We start from the raw sequence: 19,547 nt of genomic DNA on the forward strand, positions 1-19,547 counted from the left end.
CGTCCCAGTCTCAGGTCTTTTGCAGACTCCATCAGGTTTTCTTCCAGAATTGTCCTGTATTTGGCTCCATCCATCTTCCCATCAATTTTAACCATCTTCCCTGTCCCTGCTGAAGAAAGGCAGGCCCAAACCATGATGCTGCCACCACCATGTTTGACAGTGGGGATGGTGTGTTCAGGGTGATGAGCTGTGTTGCTTTTACGCCAAACATAACGTTTTGCATTGTTGCCAAAAAGTTCAATTTTGGTTTCATCTGACCAGAGCACCTTCTTCCACATGTTTGGTGTGTCTCCCAGGTGGCTTGTGGGAAACTTTAAACGACACTTTTTATGGATATCTTTAAGAAATGGCTTTCTTCTTGCCACTCTTCCATAAAGGCCAGATTTGTGCAATATACGACTGATTGTTGTCCTATGGACAGAGTCTCCCACCTCAGCTGTAGATCTCTGCAGTTCATCCAGAGTGATCATGGGCCTCTTGGCTGCATCTCTGATCAGTCTTCTCCTTGTATGAGCTGAAAGTTTAGAGGGACGGCCAGGTCTTGGTAGATTTGCAGTGGTCTGATACTCCTTCCATTTCAATGTTATCGCTTGCACAGTGCTCCTTGGGATGTTTAAAGCTTGGAAAATCTTTTTGTATCCAAATCTGGCTTTAAACTTCTTCACAACAGTATCTCGGACCTGCCTGGTGTGTTCCTTGTTCTTCATGATGTTCTCTGCACTTTTAACGGACCTCTGAGACTATCACAGTGCAGGTGCATTTATACGGAGACTTGATTACACACAGGTGGATTGTATTTATCATCATTAGTCATTTAGGTCAACATTGGATCATTCAGAGATCCTCACTGAACTTCTGGAGAGAGTTTGCTGCACTGAAAGTAAAGGGGCTGAATAATTTTGCACGCCCATTTTTTCAGTTTTTGATTTGTTAAAAAAGTTTGAAATATCCAATAAATGTCATTCCACTTCATGATTGTGTCCCACTTGTTGTTGATTCTTCACAAAAAATACAGTTTTATATCTTTATGTTTGAAGCCTGAAATGTGGCAAAAGGTCGCAAAGTTCAAGGGGGCCGAATACTTTCGCAAGGCACTGTATATAGGGCATGGGGTGCCATTTGGGACACAAGAGAATACTAATCTTGTTCAGGTATATGTCTGTTATTATGTTTTTGATTGTGTGTGTATTATAGAACTGTCTGTTCATTTATTGAGGCAGCTATGACTTCAGATGAGTCATGAAGACCAGTGAAATCTCATTCCAGCCCAAATGTGTGGACAGTTTCAAATCAGTTGTATTACAGTAGTATCTGAAAGGGTTAGAGCAGCATTAATATGCTACGTAAGATGATTGTTCTGGGATGGTGACCTTTCGCCGAAGATAATGTTTGATAAAAAAAAGAGAATGTGTAGAGAAAGCTTAATATGCGAACTCCAAATAGGCCAGAGGACAGGTTTTTGCTATCTCCGTGGTCACAGAGCTACCAGCCCATTTGGCATTTAAACACATGTCTGCGATAACATCCTCTTCTTTTCTTTTCCCCCTGGCCTCTAGAGAAAATCTCTGAGCCTTTCTAAATGTCAAGTTAAGTGCTTGTCTTGTCCTGGCTTGACAGGGATGAGATCCCTTCTCTGAATTGGGAGAGAATCAGGCTGGAGAATTGCCAGGGACCATGTCGGATATCGCCCTTTCAGATCTACACCGCTACACCTTTCAACCTATCAAATTAAGATAGCTACTGATGCTCTCCACCTGCACACTGAGATAGAGCACTCAAGTATTTCAATTGAGTAGAAAGTGGAGCCCGTAACCCTATTTATTTGCTAACATTCCTAACCGGGTACATCAATATACAGTATGATCTATGTCAATACATGGTGATGTCCACTTCCCATCTCCCTATTGCATAGCGACAGCTAGTACTCAAACACTTCCCCTCCTGCCATGCTTGCAGTTTGTGTGAACTCTCTACTTCCAACACCAGAGTGATGCTGTACAGACTTTACACAGTGAGTTATATAGAGAGACTGAAAGTCTGAAAGCATTGCATCACACAAGTCAAGAAGACTTGTTCAGCGGATTGATGGCTCTTTGATGTTTCATTGATTAAAAGCTGTCTAATTGAATATTCTGGGAAGACAAGTGGGGAGGAGCTATTTAGAAATGACTACTGCTTTCAAAGGACGTGTTATAATGAGATGATGACTTTTTGTGTGCTGGAGCCAGGCCAAAAGGAGTGAAACACAGTTTGATGTGATGTCACATGACATAAAGCACAGGGACCTATCGACATGCCTTCAGCCCAGATCTACAACTAGTGAACACAGGGCTGTAAGCAGCAACCTTGAGATGCATATTGCACTGATGTAAAAAAGAACCATCATCAGAACTAGTGCTACTCACTAACATACAAATGATACTATTCAGTGTTGCACATAGCACTATCTTGGAAGATGGTGAGAAGTGCTAATGTCTCACAGTTCCTCCATGAATGTTGGCGCCCACCTACACTCTTAAGCTGTGACTCTTAGGAACTATCTTCCCTTCCTTATTGCTGACCAGCGTTGGGCCAGTAACCGAAAAGTGGCTAGCACACTGGTTCTATTTTTTTTTTTTTGCCCTTGATCAAGGCACTTAGCATTAATTTATCCAGGGTCGCTGTCAATAATGGCTGATCCCTGACGGTGGCCCGCACTCACCGAGGATTTCTCAGGAGGAGTGGGATATGCAAAAACACAATTCCAATTCACACCACACACGTATACAGGTTACGCATTTGTATATGTGTGAAACGGGACAAATATAAGCACCCCCTATTTGACCTTTGGTTTGATGACCAGTGATATAGAACCAGGTTGGAGATGAGTGAAAACAACGGAGACCTTTCACCTTCCGGGAAAGGATAGAAGAAGAAGCAGCACTAAAGCACTAGAGCACTAAAGCACAGTCCTAGTCCACATGCAGCATACAGGTATCTCTCCCTGACTCTTACCTCTTATTACTTTTGAGATTCTTGGTAATCTCTCTATTTCTATCTCCTTCTCTCTCACACTATTAGAGCCTTCTCCGCCCCTAGCTCCAGGAACGAATCACGCACAACCTGTGAACACAGAGTCCTCGGTTCCCAGTGAACTTAGCAACACGTGTTTGTGGGTAGACAATAAAAGGATCCATGGGTTGCCTCTGTCCTCGTCACTATTTCCTTTCATGTTCCCTTCCTACGAGGCCGAGTCACCTCGCTACACTGTATCTAAACACTCCTCGGCTCGCCTGTCAAAAAATAGACAACAAAGTGGCTTGGATGAAAGGAAAAGGACCATTTGTATAGAAAGTTCAGCTATGAGATACTGCACAATTGTTATACCACGTTCACTAGGCTCCAGATATGGAGAAAAGTGGAGCATAAGATGCATAGCGACGACAGTGTAGCAACTCAATTGTCTTGCAATTGTCCTTGTCACTCAGCTTGATAGTTGCTGAAGTGGCTCTGATGGTTTCACCATCCAAAGGTCTCCAGACATCACCAATACCTTTGGAGTAAGCATCTAATGGGCGTGTGGTCAGACGCCTTTGGGTGAAACTTGGACCTCTACACACCATCTTCAACATGTTGTCCTTTTGCTGAACTGTGGGATGTTTCATTGGGATGACACACCACACCAGCACGGGCTTCCTGCCTGTTCCTGGAAAAACCCCTGAGGGAAAAGTCTCTGTCTGTCTGCCCAAGGCTATCCTGTCAGTCTATCTGGGGCTATCCTGTCTGTCTGAATTAAATCCACTATTCATCGGGACCTCTATCTGCTGCTAGTGGTACAGCCTGGGGACTGACCAGCATCCACTACTCATCTACTGTCAGTCTACCACAGCAGCAGGTTAAGCACTAGATTATCTTTTTAAATTTTGTACCTTTATTGAACTAGGCAAGTCAGTTAATAACACTTTCTTATTTACATCTTATTTACAATGACAGCCTACCAGGGAACAGTGGGTTAACTTCCTTGTTCAGGGGCAGAACAACAGATTTGTTTTACCTTGTCAGCTCAGGGATTTGATACAGCAACCTTTTGGTTACTGGCTCAACGCTCTAACCACTAGGCTACCTACCACCCCTTTAAGCTGATGTGATATGAAAGGCACTCTCAAGATGGAAAGTAAAGTCTGAGTTTTAGGATTGTCCTACTACCTAAACTCCCTTGTTAAATGATAAATGTAATGTGTGTGTGTGTGTGTGTGTGTGTGTGTGTGTGTGTGTGTGTGTGTGTGTGTGTGTGTGTGTGTGTGTGTGTGTGTGTGTGTGTGTGTGTGTGTGTGTGTGTGTGTGTGTGTGTGTGTGTGTGTGTGTGTGTGTGTGTGTGTGTGTGTGTGTGTGTGTGTGTGTGTACTGACTGGCACGATGCACCCCAGTGTCTTTCTGTCATTTTTAACAAGGAGGTTCTGTGTTCTCTCCCTGCCCCCACAGCTGTTTGGCTTGACTGCCCTCAACTAAAACAGCTGACATGTTTCCCCTTGATAATAGTGAGTTAGATGTCCTATTGTCTGTGTCATGCTAATAGTGAGTAGGGTATTGTTGAGTCATTGACAGTGCACTCATGTTAATAATCTCAAAATTGTATTATTTTATTATGAGACATCTGGACTGTGATTCCAAAGGACCAAATTAACTAGAATTTGTCTTGAAAATGTGATAAAAGTATTATAATATAATAAAAATAAATAGGAATACGTTTTGCCAGAAATACTAGGCTTAACTGCTCAGCCTTATCTTGAAAATGCCTCATGACAGTGATGCATAATCAAAAGCATTTTTATAAAGGACCTACTACTGACATCTTCTGGCAGAACAAGGCACACATCTCTGTGGGGAAGTTCATAATCTACACCACAAGGGGGAGTCATTTAGCCACTGAAAACTGCTGAGGGACGAACACCACCTTGAGCGCAGCAGCCTTGTCCTTTTTGCGCGGTTGCTTTTCTTGCCAGTAAAAACAACGACGGTGGCTAAAAAGTAACGGCCAACAGCCAACTAAATGTTAAAAGCACCGTGGCTCTAAATGTGAATATGGTATATGCAATTGCGTATTCAGGGGATAACAGACTAACACCCACATTTGTCAATCCTCCTTTCCTAAATCTCAGCAGTTTGAGTTCCCTAATTCCCCTCCCCCCTCTTTGGAGAGGGGACACGGGATGAGCAGAGTTTTTGGAATGTGTGCAGCAGCTGCTACGTCACCGCGGTCTTTCAAGTCTCACTCCATCCGAAGATCTCAGTAAAGCCCGAGTCCTGTGGAAAAAACTGTTTTTATGGACTTTAAAAACGTTGCGGACGGTAAGTTTGAGTTCTGACTAAAACTTAAGAGTTCGATCAGAATGTTATTTATTTTATGAGACACACTCAAAAGGCACGTACGATGAAGTCCATGTTCAATAAATGTGTTTGCTACTAAATTAAATGTCCGTTAGCCAATTTAGCTAGCTAGCGAGCCGACGGTAGTAACTAACGGACTAAACTCCACTCTTCCTTCACCATAGAGTGGAGTTTAGTCCGCTACCTAGCTAGGGATGTTTATGAAAATACAGACGTGTGAGCTAGCTAATTTACTGGTTGCTATTTTGTTCATGTCTACAAAATAAACGTTACTTAGCTAGCTAAATAGCTAGTTACTACGCTATTAACTAATATAGCCTAGTTACATTTATAGCTAGGTAGCTAACTGACGTTAAAAAAATATTTCTAAAACTTTTTCTCCACATGCGTTCTGTTCTTTTGTTGGGCTCAACTTGTCCCAACTTGAACTGTTTTGAGGCACAGTGCCCGTAATTTGAGAGGGGCAACCAGAAGTGTGTGATGCTGCAGAATATAAATATGGTTATTTGTCAACAGTCATTAATTGTAAAAAAAAAAAAAAAAATGGGCCACAAAGTATCTAACGTTAGTTCGATGAGAATAGCTGCGTAATTTGGTTTACATTATTTGGTAATAGCAATCAAGCAATGTCATGCATGTTGAGAGCTTGACACTTCACTTGACTCGATTGGTTATGTGGCTTTTAATGCACAAATAGAAAAAAATACTGAAGTTTAAGCATTTTTGTTGCAGATGTTAGCCAGACATATATCACGTGGGTAGAATAACAGAATATGAATTAAAAATGGTCATATGTTATTGCGGCAGTGTCAGTGGCGTGAGTGGCTTCACAAAAACATTGAATACATCCAGCTTGCGAGGATACTGTTGATGCTGCAGTCGCGTGCATTGTGGAATCATTTAGGATTGATTAGGTGCAATATTTTGATAACATATGTCTCCCCAGGGAGCCCGTAAAGTGGGACGCACTGTTCTGTCTCCATGGTGATCGAGAGGACGCCCTTCCTCGGTGTCGCGGCAGACAGCTGAAGGGGGCGTGCACCAATAGGAAACGACTACTCGTTCTCTGTGTTCGATCTCATAAAGGCTCATGAAATCCACGATGGTAAGGACAACTCGGCGTCAACTTGACATCGGAAGAATTGGGTAGATTACCATCGAATACGAATGTAATGCTTAGCCATTTTTGTGTCATCTCATATGGTTCATTCATGTGCTGAGAGGTGGAATCTTTGCTTTTTTCTTCCATATTCTATACTCTGTTCATGCTGTTGTTGTATTGCTGTGATCCCTGCAGAAGGTTTGTTTCTCCCTGACCTTGATTGAGATGCTGCATTTCTAATCTGTAGCACACAATAATCTATTTGTTGTTGTCTGTCACAAATACAAATAAAAAACATTAACCTAGTATAAATGTCTTGTTCTTTTCAGCCATTTTACAATAGCGTCTATTACCCATACCAGCCAGAGACCCAAGGGACCCACTCATCAGCTGGGATCCCCTCCCTCCTAAACTCCCCCCTGAGCCAGCCCTCCTCCGGCAGCCGGTGTCCTCCAGCACCACCGCCACCAGCCATGTCTGTCTCCACATCCACCACCATCCCGCCTTTCAAATTCCGGCCTCGGCGCGAGAGCGTTGACTGGCGCCGGATCAGCGCGGTGGACGTGGACCTGGTGGCCAGCGAGCTGGACTTCCAGACCCTGCAGGAGCACATCACAGGGGTGACCTTCTGCAACGTGGAGGGGGAGCGTTGTGTCCGCTGCCAGAGCCCCGTGGACCCAGCGCTGCTCAAGCTCTTCCGCCTGGCCCAGCTGACAGTGGAGTACCTGCTGCACTCCCAGGAGTACTTGACCCTGAGCCTGGGGGCAGCCGAGGAGAGGCTGCAGACCCAGGCCCGCGAGCACCAGCAGCTCCTGGCCCAGCAGCAGAAGCAGGCGGACCAGGCCAAGGTACTGAAGACGGAGCTGAAGCAGAGGAAGAAAATCATTGCCCTCAACCAGCAGGCTATGATCAACATGACCAATTGCCATAAGGTACTGAACACCTCCTCACGTTGCTGCTTCTTCTCGGTGTCGGTTTCCATTTGTATTGTACAACAGTTAGTCCCCCCTTCCTCCTGGGTCCCCCTCTTAGCCATTGTTCCCCAGGTGATATTCAGAGCTGCTTTAGCTTTGTTCAATTCAATCATTGTCAGAGGAGTGAGAATGTTAACAGGAGGTTCATCTTCGTACATATCTACCACAGTTACCTCGTACCCATGCACATTGTCTCAGTACTGGTACCCTGTGTATATCGCCAAGTTATTGTTACTCAATGTGAATTGATTCCTTGTGTTATTATTTTTACATAATTAAGTAAGCATTTCACTGTTAGTCTACTGTTAGTCTACCTGTTGTTTACAATGCATGTGACAAATCAAATTTGATTTGGTTTAAATTAATTATACCATTTAAATCAGAGACATAGTATTGGAAATAGGTTCACCTCATCCCGCAACTGTAATGTGGCCACTTTATAAGGATTGGTAGACGTAATCGTTATCAGCTTTGTTTTGAGACCTAAACAATAGGATTGTGCTCTGAGCAGATGGTGTCAGCTGGTGATAATTAGACCTAGTTATTTTAATCCACTTACAAAAGGGTGGCAAGTGACGGAACCAAAATGACTGAACCACCTCCCCCACCCTCATTCATGTTTCCATAATGACATTGGTCTCGCGTCAACTTGTCGTTTTGATGTTCTTCTATTTGTTACACCAGAAATTTATGCATTTATTGTACAGATGTAGAATAGAAGGATCCTTATATTTTTAAAGGGCATTGCTGTTGAATAGGGCCCAGCTGTTGCCAAGGCAACACCTAGTGTTTCATATGACTGAGCATTGTTGCTAGGTGAGAGTGCCCTGCCCGGCTAACAGGCACGTTGATAACCGAGGCGTCTGTACAGCTCAATTATTGATGGGCCACTGTGCTTCCAAAAATAGGCCTAGATGTGTTGATTGTTTCACACAGGTACTCAAATGTATTACATCAAGCTACATTTACAGATACAGGAACTTCAACAGATATACAGAATGCACAGTGTATCTGATACACAGTATCTAGCCTAATTGTCTGCAATTCGCAGAAATTTTGCATAAATTGTAGTACTTGTATCATTCAAGAAACGTCCTGCCTATTTCAGCCTGTGTGTTGTCAATGCAATCTAGAAAATGAACGTTTTAGTCCGCTTTTTTATTACTGTCTCGCACATCAAGACACGGTAAACGGATGCCAACAGACACACAACTGCCTTGATTCGATCAAGGGCCAGACCTAATTCAATTTCACTGGCGATTTCCAAAGTTATTCCAGAGCAGCAATGCAATTACAGCACACAACAACAAGGGTCTCTGTTGTAGAAACCACCACTTCCCCTGCAGCATGGTAAAGCACCAGCACGCGAGGCAACAAGGTATCGGTGGCAGTGCGGTTCAGTTTGAATGAAGGCACAGATGCGTGCTGTGTTGGTGTCGGCGTTAAATGTGGCGTGTGATGTGGTTGCTCTGGCGTTTAATCTGCCCCGTCTGTCACTCCCCCTCCCCTGTGAGCTGGAGCGAGGTGACGCCAGGCATATGGGGTGAATCACGTCACACCCACTATGTAGATCTGTCTCCCAGGAAACAGTCCCTGAAGCTTATTGGTGGATGGTAATGTCGCTATGTCGATCTGTCTCCCAGGAAACAGTCTCTAAAGCTTAATGGTGGATAGTATAGTCGCGGCTTGAGCTTTGGGTTCAGATGTGTTAATTTTTTACACACAGCCCAAGTTGCCTATTACAAAATTGGCCTTACGTTTGATCTATCAGTGAAGGTAGCAAGCAACATGTATTCAGACCATTGATTCGTTGCAGTCTTTGCATGGGAATGTACTGTCATTGTATAATTCCGTTTCCTTTTCTTTTCCTTTAGTGTCAACATTGTGATAAAGCCTTCATGAATTCCTCCTTTCTCCAGAATCATATGCAACGTCGCCATGCAGACGAGTACGACAGCCGTAAGTCAAGAGAACTTTAAAAGGTTTGATCGTCAGTTTAGAGAGAACGGTAGGGAAAGTAACCGTCAGTCAGGTAAGAAGGTTCACTGCAGCCAACTACCCTGTCTCCTATAGGGAGTCCCACTGGTATGGGTGTCCCCAAGCGCACCATAGTGTGTCTATAATGCTGGAGAACCAGTTCCTATGACATCCCACTGTAGTTTGCAGCAGCAGTAGACATGTCACACACTCCCACAGAGTCTAGCAGAAAGAGAGAGGTGTATATCTTTGAGCCCGGCCCTGAAACACTACTTAGGCTAACTTTTTCTCCATTAGTCTGTCTCTGTTAATGTTTCTCTCAGAGTTTAGGACAGGCAACCAGAGGAAAGTGAAGAGCATTGCAGATGAGGAGGAGATCAGTCGGCTGAAAGGGCAGCTGAGTTACACCACATCTGAGCTGGAGTCACAGAGGCAAGCCCTCTTGGCCAAAGCCTCTCAGGTGGGACAATAAGAACCGTGCTTGTTTCAATGGCATTGATCAGTTTGCACTTGCATATTTATTTAGAGCTTTTGACCATTTTCCTTCTCTTTTCATCTGTAGGAAAGAGACCAGCAGTCCATGCACCAGGATTTGATGAGAAAGCTAGAGAGATGGAAGGAAGAAGAACACATGAAGATAGAGGAGATGAGAGACGGTTTCCGGAGGGAGATCGAGATGCTTCACAACAGGAATGCTCTTCTTCAACAAGTGAGTCCACTAGTCCATTTGGCAAAGCACTGACTTTCCTGGTTCCGTGTCCAATTCAAACTGATGCGTTGGTGATTTGGTTCTGTAAGTCAGGGAGATTTTTGTTTGAATGATTTGATGTGATCTGTACAGAAAGTGGATCTCAAGATGACCACTCCTGAGAGGAGGCCCAGTCCTGCTCCCCAGCAGACTGACCAAGACATGGATGAAAAAAACAAGATTGTGGTCCAGAAGATGGATCAGAAACACAAGAAACTGGTAAGCAGCTAAGCAGTACTTCTTCTCTTTAAATATTTCAAGTTGTGATTTTTTTTTTATGTATCAACTATTTATTTTGTTACAGGAAGAAAGGTTTACATCAAAAATTGAAAAAATGAAGGCTAACCATGAGAGCGAGAAGAATCAGGTATATTAAGTTTTGATGAAGAATACTGGTTAACAGAACTACTTGTGAGTTCTGTTGAATAGTTAATGGTCAGCGGAGAGCCTTGAAAGAGGCAGCCATCGCAGTGGGATCTCTAAGGTCTACGTCTGTCCTATGTCTCCTCTCAGTGGCAGGATCAGTTTAGCAGGTTGGAGTCGTCTGTGGTGGAGTGGCAGCAGCAGAGCCAGAGGCAGAAGGAGGAGAGTGACCAGCGGCTTCAGGAGCGGGACCTAATCATCCTCTCTCAGCGAGAGCAGGTCAGTTCACTCACCACCACCCTCTGGCGACCCGGCCGCCGGGAAACTGGGAGCCTACTTGACCCTCATACAGGAAATCCTGGATTGATGGCGCCGGATGGACGTGTCATGTTTCCACACACTCATATAGTGTAGTCGTCAGGGCCACTCTGACTTCATAATCATGTTAAAAAGTTAAATTAAATTAGATTACGCCATTGGGGTTCAACAGCAGGGGTTGAATACAAAACATTAAAAATATATATATAATTTAGAAATGTAGCTTATTGTACTTCTTCATTTCACAGATAAAGCATATGTCCTCAAATCCACCTACTAAAGTAGTGGAAGTTCCAGGTATGCATACTTTTTCTTTGACTTAATTTTTAATGTTTAAATTGGTCAAATTTGGATATTGGCTTGAATCTGGATGTTAGCTTGAACTTGGATATTAGCTGTTTATAGTTCTGTAAAGAACCTGTTATTACTGACTATTCTTCCTACTTTGTATGTTTCAGTGATCTTAACAGCCACAGCGCCAGAGCCTAAACCAAAGAGAGTAGTGAAGGGTAAGTCATTAGCAGGAGATTCCCAACGATATGTAGCTCAGTCAATCCAGACATCTGCATCCTTTTGCTCAGAGAAAAGGTATGCTAGCATGTAACGAGACTGTTCTGTCAGCGATCTCCCAACAAGACACCATTAGAGATCAATGTTATTGTTCCATCTACCTGAGTTCCCTCCTCCTAATTCCCGCTCTTGTCTGACCTCTGACCCCCTGTGTTGTCCAATCAGAGCAGCCTCCCTCTGCTCCTAAACTGGATCCTATAGAGGAGCTGTCTGAGGAGGACAAAGGTAACACAGTCTAGACGGCAGCAGCGTCTGTCTGTCTACTCCATGCATGCTCTCTGCGCGGACGTGTCAGTCGGTCTGTGATGCCTGCCATGTAGTCAGTGAGCATTTGTGAAGTCAAGTCAGTCAAAGCCACGTTGGCCCAAAAAGGCAGCAAGATGTTCTCTTCTGCCCGTCCCTCTCCAGAATCATGTGGCTGTTAGCTGTAGTTATCTATGGCACAGGTCCTTTGTAAATGGAAGAAAAGGAAGTTCATATGCACCACTCTCTCTCTCAAATCATTTTCATGCTTGTCCAGCCTGTCCTCTGAAACTACAAAGGCGTCAGTGTTATTTTGAGTGTGTTATCAAGTGTATGTGTGTAACTGTACTGTACTTGTCTGGTGCTTGTCATAGACTCGTCCAGCGTGTCTGAGAAGAAGCCAATTGTTGTAATGAAGCAGCCGTCTTCTGTGACCAGTGTCCTGAGGAAGAACCCCAACATCAAGAGGGAGCTGCGTCCCGCCCTGGAGCAGGCACTCCTAGAAAAGCTTGAGTCCCTGGGAGTCAAACCGGTATGTACTGTACCTTCATGAGTACAATTACACAATGGCATCTTTAAAATCACACTCTGTGGAAGATCTATGCCGTGAAAGAGTCAGCCTGACAGATACACCATCAAAAACATACAACAAATTGACTTCACTAATAGACTTGAGGGATCATTTGTTTCCCCAGTAAAGATAATCCTTATGATAGTTAAGCGTCTTCCGTTTTCTAATCTACACAACTCTGTAGGGTCTGAGGGGACTCGGAGGCAGCGAGTACAGTGATCTCATGGCTAAGTTGCGCTCGGAGAGAGAGAGTACGGCGAAGGACATTCCGGACTATTGGCGTCACCGTGAGGATGTGGCTCTCACACTGCGTCTGAGACTGAAGGACAAGAGGACGGAGAGTGACTCTGCCCCCGAGCAGCGGGTCAAACCAAAACAACCCACTCAAGGTAGATGTATTTGTATTTATTATGGATCCCCGTTAACTGCTGCCAAGGCAGCCGCTAGCTACTATTCCTCGGGCAAAATTAAAGCCGTTATACAAAAAACATTACAATCCAATCTTTACAGAAGTCACAACACACTAACCCTAACCACATATCTACAATGTAAAATCCATGTACGTGTGCGTATAGCGTGTATGTTATCGTTTGTGTGTATGCATGTGTCTACCTGGGTTTGTGTTACTTCACAGTCCCCTCTGTTCCATAAGGTGTATTTTTACCTGCTTTTTAAATCTGATTCCACTGTTTGCATCAGTCACCTGATGTGGAATAGAGTTCCATGTAGTCATGGCTCTATGTAGTACTGTGTGCCTCCCATAGTCTGTTCTGGACTTGGGGACTGTGAAGAGAACTCTAGTGGCATGTCTTGTGGGGTATGCATGGGTGTCGGTACCTTCAGCATGTCAACACCTCTTACAAAGACAAGTAATGATGCAGTCAATCTCTCTTCCACTTTGAGCCATGAGAGATTGACATGCATGTCATTAATTATAGCTCTCCGTGTACTTTTTCTTTTTCAATTTAAAGTTTTATTGTTTTTCAATCAACCAACAAAACACATTCCACATTCACAGATGTGACAGGCTTAACAAAAAATAAAAATACAATTAAAATGAATGATAATGTGAAATAAAAACATTTATTTTTCTTAATCCATTTATTTTCCTTGGTCGTGTACTTTTAAGGGCCAGCCGTGCTGCCCTGTTCTGAGGCAACTGCAATTTTCCCAAGTCCTTTTTTGTGGCACCTGACCACACTACTGAACAGTAGTCCAGGAGCGACAAAACCAGAGCCTGTAGGACCTGCCTTGTTGATTGTGTTGTTAAGAAGGCAGAGCAGTGCTTTATTATGGACATACTTCTCCCCATCTTAGTTACTGTTGTTTCAATATGTTTTGACCATGACAGTTTACAGTCCAACGTTACTCCAAGCAGTTTAGTTACCTCAATGTGCTCAATTTCCACATTATTTATTACGAGATGTAGTTGAGGTTTAGGGTTTAGTGAATGATTTGTCACAAATACAATGCTTTTAGTTTAGGAAATATTTAGGACTAACTTATTCCTTGCTACCCATTCCAAAACTAACTGCTGCTCTTTGTAAAGTGTTGCTGTCATTTCAGTCGCTGTAGTAGCTGACGTGTATAGTGTTGAGTCATCCACATACGTAGACACACTGGCCATTGCTCAAAGCCAGTGGCATGTTGTTAGTAAAGATTGAAAAAAGTAAGGGTCCTAAACAGGTATTTTTGGGCACCAATTTAAAAATATATATATATTTGAAATATATTTTTTTATACCATTATTTAACTAGACAAGTCAGTTAAGAACACATTCTTATTTTCAATGACGGACTAGGAACGGTGGGTTAACTCCCTTGTTCAGGGGCAGAACGACAGATTTTCACCTTGTCAGCTCGGGGGATCCAACTCTTGCAACCTTACAGTTAACTAGTCCAACGCAATAATGACCTGCCTCTCTCTTGTTGCAATCCACAAGGAGACTGCCTGTTATGCGAATGCAGTAAGGCAAGGTAAGTTGCTAGCTAGCATTAAACTTATCTTATAAAAAACAATCAATCATAATCACTAGTTAACTACACATGGTTGATTATACTACTAGATATTATCTAGCATGTCCTGCGTTGCATATAATCTGACTGAGCATACAGGTATCTAAGTATCTGACTGAGCGGTGGTAGGCAGAAGCAGGTGCGTAAGCATTCAATCAGCACTTTCGTGAGTTTCTCCAGCAGCTCTTCGTTGTGCGTCAACTATTGCGCTGTTTATGACTTCAAGCCTATCAACTCCCGAGATGAGGCTGGTGTAACCGAAGTGAAATGGCTAGCTAGTTATCGCGCACTAATAGCATTTCAAACGTCACTCGCTCTGAGCTTTGCAGTGGTTGTTTCCCTTGCTCTGCATGGGTAACACTGCTTCAATGGTGGCTGTTGTCATTGTGTTGCTGGTTCGAGCCCAGGGAGGAGTGAGGAGAGGGACGGAAGCTATACTGTTACACTGGCAATACTAAAGCGCCTATAAGAACATCTAATAGTCAAAGGTTAATGAAATACAAATGGTATAGAGGGAAATAGTCCTATAATTCCTATAATAACTACAACCTAAGACTTCTTACCTGGGAATATTGAAGACTCATGTTAAAAGGAACCACCAGCTTTCATATGTTCTCATGTTCTGAGCAAGGAACTGAAACGTTAGCTTTCTTACATAGCACAAATTGCACTTTTACTTTCTTCTCCAACACTTTGTTTTTGCATTAGTTAAACCAAATTGAACATGTTTCATTATTTACTTGAGGCTAAATTGATTTTATTGATGTATTATATTAAGTTAAAATAAGTGTTCATTCAGTATTGTTGTATTGTCATTATTACAAATAAATAAATAAAAATCGACCGATTAATCGGTATCGGCTATTTTGGTCCTCCAATAATCGGTATAGGCGTTGAAAAATCATAATCGGTCGACATCTACTCTCAACCATACAATTTTTCAATTGCTCATCAATCCAAGGGGATTTAACCGTTTTTACATTCATTTTCTTAATGGGTGCGTGCTTATTAGTAACTTTAAGTGCAGCGTCTGGTTGCTCCTCATTACACACCACAGACCAGCAAATATGCTCTACATTATCAACATATGAATCACTACAAAACTTGTTGTATGACCTCTTATACACTATATTTAGGCCCAGCCTTTGGAACTTTGGTTGTCCTTGATATGGATATTATATTGAGATCACTACATCCAATGGATTTGGATACTGCTATAAAGCACAATTCTGCAGCATTAGTAAAGATGTAATCAAAGCATGTTGATGATTTCATTCCCATGTTGTTTGTAACTACCCTGGTAGGTTGACTGACAACCTGAAACAGGTTGCAGGCACTGGTTACAGTTTGAAGTTTGTTCTTGAGTGAGCAGCTTAATGTGAGCCATTCAATTTTTTAAATCACCCAGGAAATATACTTCTCTGTTGATGTCACATACATTGTCAAGAATTTCACACATATTATCCAGATACTGACTGTTAGCACTTGGTGGTCTATAGCATGTGGGGAGTATGAGGACTTAGAACTTTTAATGCATTCAAGAATGTTCATGTGGCTTTTGCTGAGGGGTTCATGTTTCATCTCGTGGGTCTATTCCATTCTCTTGTGATAGTTTGCTAGCATGCTGATGGTGACATTAAACAAGTCCCCCTTAATCAATGTAACAGTTCAAGCCTTAAGCTGCTCGCAACAGGAGTCATGTTCGTCACCGTTTTAACCTACTTAGGCCTCGAGACGTCCTCAAACGAACGAATCAGCTGATTGTTATTGTTCTGTCCCTCCCTACAGTGACCCAGGCCAGACAGCTGTCCAGCAGCCTTTCCTCCAAGGTGACCCAAGTGATGTCAGGACCACCAGCAGTGCCTGCCAAACAGCTGCAGACGACCCCCCAGCCTGCCCCCCGGACCCTTACCACTACCCTGCCCAAGACCTCCACTCCCAAGTACGTACCTAGTCAGAATCTCCTGCTGTTTGTCTCAATGCATGCCAGATAGACACCCTGTCTAAAGAGACTACCTCACCACTGGCGTCATTTATGTGGTATCAGTTTCTTATTACCTTATAAGGGAGTGATTGATTGTACGTTCATTTCAAATTATGACATTGCCTTTGTTCTCGTAGGACCCCTCCCTTCAGCTCAGATGATGAGTCATCATCAGAGGAGGAAGAGGAGGAGCCACCTCAGAAACCCAGACAGGAGCAGAGAGTCCCTCATCACAGAGCCTCCCAGCCCAAACCAACACAACCCAAGACCACCCCCCATCACAAACTCACCCAGTCCAAACCGGTCCAGGCCAGATCAAGCCAGCCCAAACAGGTCCAGCCCATTACCACCCAGGCTCAGCCATATAAACCCCAGCAGCCCAGAAGCACTGCTGTCAACACGACCAAAACGGCAGTCACTGTGGTAGAGAGCGAGGGAGAGTGGACAGAGGGGAGTGAGTTGGAGGAGGTCGACCCACAACAGCTCCAGAACTACAAAGACCAGAATGGGAACGTACAGAAGACTACAAACAGTAAGAGGGACTTTTGTTGTTTTTACACCACGAGGCTGATTTACTCCTTTGTGTGATTTACTTCTTTAACCTCTCTGGGATATTCGGAACGGTAGCGTCCCACCTCAACAACAGCCAGTGAAAGTGCAGGGCGCCAAATTCAAAACAACAGAAATCCCATAATTAAAATTCCTCAAACATACAAGTATTTCACACCATTTTAAAGATAAACTTGTTGTAAATCCAGCCACAGTGTCCGATTTCAAAAAGGCTTTACGACGAAAGCACACCAAACGATTATGTTAGGTGAGTGCCTATTCACAGAAAAACACAGCCATTTTTCCAGCCAAAGAGAGGAGTCACAAAAAGCAGAAATAGAGATAAAATGAATCACTAACCTTTGATAATCTTCATCAGATGACACTCATAGGACTTCATGTTACACAATACATGTATGTTTTGTTCGATAAAGTTCATATTTATATACAAAAATCTCAGTTTACATTGGCACGTTACGTTCAGTAGTTCCAAAACATCTGGTGGATTTGCAGAGAGCCACATCAATTTACTGATAATTAACATAATAAAAATACTCATAATAAACATTGCTAAAAGATACAAGTGTTATGCATGGAATTTTAGATCCACTTCTCCTTAATGCAACCGCTGTGTCAGATTTCAAAAAAGCACACCATGCAATAATCTGAGTACAGCGCTCAGACAACAAAACAAGCCATACATATATCCGCCATGTTGTGGAGTCAACAACGTCAGAAATAGCATTATAAATATTCACTTACCTTTGACAATCTTCAGCAGAATGCACTCCCAGCAATCTCAGTTCCACAATAAATGTTTGATTTGTTAGATAAAGTCCATCATTTATGTCCAAATACCTCCTTTTTGTTTGGGCGTTTAGTACACAATTCAAACTCGTGGCGCGCGGGCAAGTCCCACTTCCTGGTTGGATTTTTGGAGAAAAAAAATTGCCTGCCATATGAGTTCTGTTATATTCACAGACATCATTCAAACAGTTTTAAAAACTTCAGAGTGTTTTCTATCCAAATCTACTAATAATATGCATATATTAGCAACTGGGCCTGAGTAGCAGGCAGTTAACTCTGGGCACCTTATTCATCCAAGCTACTCAATACTGCCCCCCAGTCCCAAAGAAGTTAAGTGCTAATATCAGATAACAACACACCTTTTCTTTTAGTTGTGTGTTTATTGAAAACTGTTGCCCATAGGTTTTTATGCGTTGTGCTGACCATATTTGTCTTTCCAGATAACCTGGTCAGGGACTTGACTAAGAGCCTGGAGAAGCAGCTTGCAGACAGAGGACCAAATAAGCCACTAGGGGGAGTGAGCATCTTACCAGAGAGTAAAGACAAAGACGTTGTACGGGAACTCAAGGTGAGAAATCCTCTGTAGTCTCCTCTCTGCAGTGTCATCATCCATCAACCCAGAGTAACATAAGACACAGAGAACAAACAGAACATTTGTCAACGTCAGAATGTTCCCATATCCTAATCGTGTTAATCTGGACTGTTATGCGTTTCAGTATACAAACGAGGATGATGAGGATGACTGGGATATCTCCTCGTTGGATGACCTATCGGTACCCGCCCCCGTGGGCAAGCCCACCGCCCCTGTGAGGAAGAGCATGGAATCAGACAGCACTACCAGTGTCTGGGGAACATCCACCGGGAAGGGGCAGAAAACAGGTCAGTCTCACTCACTCTCACAGACCCAGCTCCATTCAGGTCCCTTTACCCTTCATCTTCAGCCTCTGATAATGTTTTATCCATTCCCCAGGTTTGAATGAAGCAGGAACCGGCAGCACTCTGAAGAGCAGCCTGGTCTCTGTCAGCGACTGGAGTGACGATGATATATAGTCATATGGAGGTGATACGGGTTTACAGTTCTACAATGATAAAACTCAATATGACGCCCACGGGAATTCTTTGGAAGGCAAATATACTTCTACATGATTTACCGGTACTGTTAGAATTACAGTTGCATGTAGAAGAGACTTAATGAATGGATCCTCTCTGTTCAGGACACAGTGTATCTCTTGAGATATACACCTATGACAGTGGTAGCCATCTGCCTTGTGGCAGTTTTCAGTGTTTTTATTTTATATACAGATTATATATTAGCTACAGGGAATTGTCACCTTAGAGGTTTTATGAAATGTGATATTGCACTCCATGTGAGGTACTTATATGATTTGTGTCAAAACAATTTACATGAAATTTGTAAGACATTTGAATGTCCTATGAAAAAAAATGTTTTTGTATATAAAATATTTATACACGCTAGACAAGCAATAAAACTCTTTTTTTTTTTATCAAATGAAAACATTAATCTCTTTCCTTGATGTCAATTCAGTTCACTAAAGGAACACAGTTATATGTTAGTAAAACAGTCATACATGAGGTATCTACAAGATGTAGGTGGTGAGACAGTTACCAAATCAAATTGAGTCAGTTCCCACAATGTTTTCATGGTAACTAACGACCAATGATATGAAGCAGTGTATTTCCTGCAGTACAGGAGCTACTGCAGCTCAAACTAAATCGCCCCAGTGGTCCTTGTTGTCCTGATCCTTCTGCCACCTCTGCTCCCTTGGACCAATTGTGGCATTGGAGTCAGTCTGGAAGAGTTTGGCATCATGTATGTGCGTCTGGTCCGAGCTGTGGCACAGGAGTTAAGTCTGCGGGGCCTTTTTTTTCAACTGGAAGACGGAGCAAGAGAATTGTGAGATGATGAACATATATCCGACACAAAAAATATTCCTTTGA

The 19,547-nt window shown here is 43.0% G+C and overlaps 1 protein-coding gene across 5 annotated transcripts; it reads left to right on the forward strand.

Moving 5' to 3' along the window:
- The first annotated feature begins 5,161 nt into the window (after window positions 1-5,161).
- LOC124010996 (zinc finger protein Dzip1-like) lies at window positions 5,162-19,098 on the forward strand. Of its 5 annotated transcripts, none has more exons than XM_046323878.1 (19): window positions 5,162-5,328; window positions 6,314-6,472; window positions 6,799-7,401; window positions 9,363-9,402; window positions 9,744-9,880; window positions 9,983-10,129; window positions 10,262-10,387; window positions 10,473-10,535; window positions 10,682-10,810; window positions 11,098-11,146; window positions 11,308-11,358; window positions 11,585-11,644; window positions 12,037-12,194; window positions 12,418-12,622; window positions 16,037-16,190; window positions 16,370-16,764; window positions 18,029-18,156; window positions 18,305-18,467; window positions 18,559-19,098. In XM_046323878.1, the coding sequence occupies exons 2-19, from the start codon at window positions 6,458-6,460 to the stop codon at window positions 18,636-18,638; spliced, it is 2,703 nt and encodes a 900-aa protein (XP_046179834.1). In that variant the 5' UTR covers window positions 5,162-5,328; window positions 6,314-6,457; the 3' UTR covers window positions 18,639-19,098. The 5 variants fall into 5 exon arrangements, with proteins under 5 accessions (XP_046179834.1, XP_046179833.1, XP_046179835.1 ...); XM_046323877.1 differs by having other exon boundaries at window positions 5,171-5,328; window positions 9,318-9,402; XM_046323879.1 differs by lacking the exon at window positions 11,585-11,644 and having other exon boundaries at window positions 5,172-5,328; window positions 9,318-9,402.
- Window positions 19,099-19,547: the final 449 nt, after the last annotated feature.

The sequence above is a fragment of the Oncorhynchus gorbuscha genome, linkage group LG23, assembly GCF_021184085.1.
Source record: "Oncorhynchus gorbuscha isolate QuinsamMale2020 ecotype Even-year linkage group LG23, OgorEven_v1.0, whole genome shotgun sequence".
NCBI classification, from domain to species: domain Eukaryota; kingdom Metazoa; phylum Chordata; class Actinopteri; order Salmoniformes; family Salmonidae; genus Oncorhynchus; species Oncorhynchus gorbuscha.

Bases quoted from the DNA above. Each gene is read 5' to 3' on its own strand.
- LOC124010996 (XM_046323877.1), top strand. The intron at 9,881-9,982 runs GTGGGACAATAA...TTTCATCTGTAG, and splicing joins TCTTGGCCAAAGCCTCTCAG to GAAAGAGACCAGCAGTCCAT. The intron at 12,623-16,036 runs GTAGATGTATTT...CCCTCCCTACAG, and splicing joins ACCAAAACAACCCACTCAAG to TGACCCAGGCCAGACAGCTG.